Genomic DNA, 5,680 nt, shown 5'->3' on the forward strand with positions numbered 1-5,680 from the left:
TAAATACATAATATGAGTTTGCATAAACTTTTTTTCCTATAATATATATTTTCTCGTAATAAAATTTAATCTTGATAGATTGATATATTTTAGTTAATAAGTATTGGATGCGAACCAAAAGAAAAGAAAAAAGAAAAAGGAAAATTACAATTTTCACCGCAAGCTTGAAGCCGAAAGACAACTAATCCCTAACAGACAGCTATTCACGCTATACATTTTCAGACTGAAGAGTCCTGAGATTTGTGGTAACTATTATTGTGGTGTTAAAGGTTAAATAGACGACTTGCTGTTTCCTTTAGGGCCTATAAATAGAGGAGGGTTTTGTGATGGCAGAGGAGTGCGCAGCATTTGTGAAGGGAACTGATCAATTGCCTGTGAAGAGACCAAGAGAAGAGGAACAACAACAGGAAGAGATGGAAGCAGCCAACCACAACAACAACGACAACGGCTGCACCTATGAGTCTCCTTATATCTCTTCTGTTCTCCCTGGCTGGTTCTCTGAGATTAGCCCCCTTTGGCCTGGTTTGTTCTTTGATTCATCATCTGTCCTTTCTATGTAAAGTTTGCTTTGATTTTATGCATTTGGGTATCCAAGATTTTACTTTTTGGTAATTGGGTTGCACTTTGTTCTCTTTCTATCTTCTGTTTTTTTGTTGGGTTTTCGGCCAGGTTGTTTCTGCATCATCTGTGTTTTTTTCCCATAAAGCTTAATTTGATTTTCGGCATTTGGGCATTCAAGATTGTACTTTTCTGTAATTGGGTTGCACTTGGTATCTGTTTATGTTCTTTTTTTGGTGGGATTTTTGGGGTTTATTACTTTAATGACTGTGGGTATTAAAGTTTTCATTTTTCCGATGTGGGTCCTTTTATTATGCATTTAGGTATCCAAGTTTTGTGTCTTTTTTGGCGATTCTTGGTGGGTTTAGTACGTCAATGCTTGTCGTTTTGGGTATCAAAGTTTATGTTCCTACTTTTGATGGTTTGCAGTTGCTTCCTGCCTTGTTTTGTATGGTAGATTTTTGGTTTGTACATGTTCTTTTATGTGGGGGTGAAGAGTTTGTATTAATTGTGAAATTCACCAGTGAGATTTGGCTTGTGCATTATCTTGAAAGTTTTGTATGGGATTGAGGATTCTGCAAAGATTTTTCCTTTGAGTGTCCAGTGAATTCTTGTAATTGAGAGAACAAAAAGGAATAGGTCACTGACAGGGAAGGAATTATGCAGGGGAAGCACATTCGTTGAAGGTTGAGAAGATATTGTTTCAAGGGAAGTCTGATTACCAGAATGTCATGGTTTTTCAGGTATTTTGTTGATCTACTAATGTTTAGTCTCTTCTCTTACTTTTATGATGCAATGGATACTTTACTATGTGCTGCTGTTCATTTTTGTTTGATTTTGTTTGTTGGTGCAGTCAGCAACTTATGGAAAGGTGCTTGTTTTGGATGGTGTGATCCAACTCACAGAGAGGGATGAATGTGCTTACCAAGAGATGATCGCTCATCTTCCTCTTTGTTCAATTCCAAATCCCAAAAAGGTCGGTACAATTTTATGTTCTTTTTGCATCATTTACCGTTAAAAGTTTGAACACATTGCTAATCAAGCTCATACTCTTATCCACATTTGTTTTCCAATTTGTATAATTTGTTAAAACTACCTTCATATTTCCGTTATTTTAGCACAGATTATATCAAATGTGTTATTTTTGTGAATTATGTATGACCGAGCAATTTTTGCAGGGCTATAGTGTCCTAAAGCTATTTATACCATTTGTCTCCTTAACTTATTTGCCAACTTTAAGCTGATTCATCTTCCCTCAGGTACTGGTTATTGGAGGAGGAGATGGTGGTGTCTTGCGTGAGGTGTCACGTCATTCTTCTGTCGAGCAGATTGACATATGTGAGATTGACAAGATGGTAGTTGAGGTATGCACACTTATTAATGCTAATTAATAAAAATGATACCTTATTTACATTCAACTTTATCCTAGTTTGCCGAGGGAGCAACCCTATTTTTCACCTTGAATTGGTCAAAATATGCGGGATTTCTTACTTTTCGTGGAGGATTAGATCCGAAAGAAAGGAAATGAGCCCATTGATTCACCTATCTGAAATGAAACCTTTCAAGCCAAGGAAAGATTGACCATCGGGTTCATTTCCAGTTCAGGACAGAAAGAGGGCAAGAGTGACTACTCGATAGAAAAAAGGGGCTGCGTCTATGACTAAGGGAAGTGACTAGCCTTCTTTCTTAGGCCTAGGAAGGAGAGCACGGTAGAACTAGCATAGCGGGCATGACAACAGTTGGGGAGAATGAAAGGCTATCACACATCAATCCAATGAACAACCAAAAATAGTAGAGAAGATTAGAGACGGGTTTAGCGTGAAAATTAGCTCACACCTATCTTTGATGAAAGAAGCCGCAAGTTTAGGTAGAAAGAACAGCCAGTGTCATAGAGATGACTTCTGTTTTGGTTACCATTGACATTTTTCTTCTTTACTAAGGGTAGAGGTACCTGGTTGATTCTTCTAATCACATGTATTAGATCCCTTCCTATGTATTACTTGTCACTAAAAGGTTTTAATGTGCTAATTAATGCAAGTTGTGTTTGGGACATTCAGTTGTAACTTACCAGCTCTAAGCTCCTTGATGCAAAATATAATGCAATGTTGAAACTAAGTCTTTTTTTCTTCCTACAGGTTTCTAAACAATTTTTCCCAGATGTAGCTGTAGGATACGAGGATCCACGTGTGAATCTGCACATTGGTGATGGTATGATGAATGGTTTTAGTTATTTCTCAACATTTCTGTTGGTTCTCATTTTTGTCCACTTGTTAACATATGTTCTTGGCATTTCCTTTATCCTCCTGTTTCTGCAGGAGTTGCATTTTTGAAAAATGTTGCTGCAGGAACTTACGATGCTGTCATAGTGGATTCATCTGACCCTATAGGTAATCTGTCTATCATGTCATTGCTTGAGTACTACCTATTTCGTGTCATTTCAACCCCCCAAACAATTTCGCTCGTTTAACTTCAGGTCCAGCACAAGAGTTGTTCGAAAAGCCTTTCTTTGAATCTATAGCAAGAGCTCTGCGTCCAGGAGGGGTTGTATCTACACAGGCTGAAAGTATATGGCTTCACATGCACATAATTGAAGAAATTGTTGCCAATTGCCGCCAAATCTTCAAAGGCTCAGTCAACTATGCATGGACGACAGTTCCTACTTATCCAAGGTGCACATCTATGCTTTGATTTAAGATATCCTGATATGCGTGAATATTTTACTATCCACGCTTTATTGCTCATCTCTCGTTATGTTCTTACTTATATCTTACCTGAAATGTTGTCTCAAAATACTTGCTATCTCTTAGAATCCATATAGACCTAGCATATGGCACAATGAAAGTGAAAGATCTATACATGCGATACTAATTAGTTGAGAATACATTTTAGTCATACTGTTACATTTACTATAAGTTCTATGTTTTCTAGGAGTCTTTTAGTTCTGACAGATTTATGTGCCGGTAGAGAATATCGAGAACTCCTAGTACTTTTCATTTTTATTCTAATTTTGTATTTATATGGATCTTAAATGAGCTTAAATGGTTCGACATGTCAGTGAGAATTCATATAGTCAATCCCAAGTTGCTTTGCATTGAGGCATAGTTGTTATGGGTACAATATTCTTTCTTTGAGTTGCATACTGCCGACTCTTAACTAGTTTTTGATTGAAGCATAGTTATAGTTTATAATACTTCATATTCTTGCTGTTTGCATACTGGTTTTGATTCTTATATCGGTGGTTTGGCTTGTATTAATTGCAGCGGTATGATTGGTTTCATGCTCTGCTCTACCGAGGGACCTGCAGTTGATTTCAAGAACCCAATTAACCCCATCGATGACGACGATGCCAGCCACAACAAAACTCTTGGACCTTTGAAGTTCTACAACTCTGAGGTATGCTGTCATTCTGTTCCTTTGTGTCATCTTTTTAAATGCTATATGCCTGTCTTCATTACTCTTAACACTTCTACTTTTGGTTTGTTACTCACTTTTGCTATTCTTTTTCCTCCCCAGCTTCACAAAGCATCATTCTGTTTGCCATCATTTGCCAAGAGGGTGATTGAATCCAAAGGAAAATGATGGGGCACATTTTAAAGTACTTTGCTGGAGCAGGATTAGCTGTTGTACAACGCCTATAGCTGTCGCAGTTTTTATGTTTAAGTCAATGTTTTTAGGCCAAAAGAGTTGGTAATATCCTCCGGTGGATTATAAATTCCTTTCTTGATTTTGTACTGGATAAAGTTGTTGTCTTGGTTGAAGTTTAAAGAGCATAAAGTTTTTTATGCGAAAAATTAGATGTATTCATGGTTTCAGCTTGGCAACTTAAAAGAAATTAATAACTATGCAGAGAATTGCTTATAAATTGGCTTTCACATTAAGCTTGGGATGCAACGGTAAATTATTCGTTTTATATGTCGTCTTCCCCGGAAGAGAAAAATAGATTTTTAAAGAAATAAGACGGAATATTGAGGGTTCGTAATGCATAATAACAAGAATAGTTAGTTGTTTACTAGACATCAAATGTCCTATTTTACGTAGGGGTGTTCATGGTTCGGTTTGGATCGGTTTTTCCCTAAAAAGAAACTAAATCAAGTAAGTCGGTTTTTCAAATATTAGAATCAAACCAAACCAATTAAGTCGGTTTTTCTCCATTCGGTTTATGTCGGGTTTTGTCGGGTTTTCGGTTTTTTTGGTTATTTGTCGGTTTTTTCTTAAATATAAGACATACACTACCAAACACATATTCCAGCGACCACAATTTCAACGTAACACTATCAAATCAATTGCCATTTGAGAAATCTATTATTTACCAAGATATATTGATGATAATTGAATTAAATAGTGATGAATAATTTAAGGACTCAATTAAAAATATATTATTTTTAACAGGACATGGATTCTTACACTTAACAAAAGAAAACTACCAATCATATTAGAATGTAAAGGTAAAGAACTATACTAAAAGAGCAAGCTATTAACATTTGCCATAAAATTTTTGAAATTTTGTATAAAAATATACATATGTATAGATGCAATAATAAATTTGAAATAGCTACTCCTGTAGTCGGTTTGGTTCGGGTTTTTTTCGGTTTTTTTCTGATTAAAATCATAACCAAACCAAATTTGATCGGGTTTTAAAATTCAAAACCAAAACCAAACCAAAACAAAAAGTATCGGTTTTTTTGGTCGGTTTGGTTTGGTTTTCGGTTTGGTTCAATTTTTCGGATTTTTATGAACACCCCTAATTTTACGGAACATCAAACTCTATACTTCAGCATGTTATTAGTTGAATGATCCAATATTGTGAAATTGAGCATATGTTTGGGACGTCATAATATATATATATATAGGGCCAATGATCTAAAATAGATAAATACACCAAATAACAAATCCAATTTGTTTCATGAGATGGATAAAACAAGAGAGCAACATCCCAAGATTTTAATTTGTAACCAAAACGTACATCAACTATCCTGTATTTATTATATAATGAAAATCACCGAAATTCTTCAATCTAGCATAAAAAATTATTACTCTCTCCAGTCCATAATAAGTGACTTTTTGACCGTTGACACACCCCTTAAGAAAATATAACTCCTAGAAAAAGAAATATTTTGACTAA

The 5,680-nt window shown here is 35.5% G+C and overlaps 1 protein-coding gene across 1 annotated transcript; it reads left to right on the forward strand.

Moving 5' to 3' along the window:
- Positions 202-4,420, forward strand: LOC109235629 (spermidine synthase). Its single transcript, XM_019401807.1, has 9 exons — positions 202-522; positions 1,225-1,301; positions 1,412-1,534; positions 1,818-1,922; positions 2,694-2,766; positions 2,874-2,945; positions 3,032-3,227; positions 3,819-3,951; positions 4,072-4,420. Exons 1-9 carry the CDS (start codon positions 327-329, stop codon positions 4,135-4,137), a joined length of 1,041 nt encoding a protein of 346 aa, XP_019257352.1. The 5' UTR covers positions 202-326; the 3' UTR covers positions 4,138-4,420.

Source organism: Nicotiana attenuata, chromosome 12 (assembly GCF_001879085.1).
Source record: "Nicotiana attenuata strain UT chromosome 12, NIATTr2, whole genome shotgun sequence".
NCBI classification, from domain to species: Eukaryota; Viridiplantae; Streptophyta; class Magnoliopsida; order Solanales; family Solanaceae; genus Nicotiana; species Nicotiana attenuata.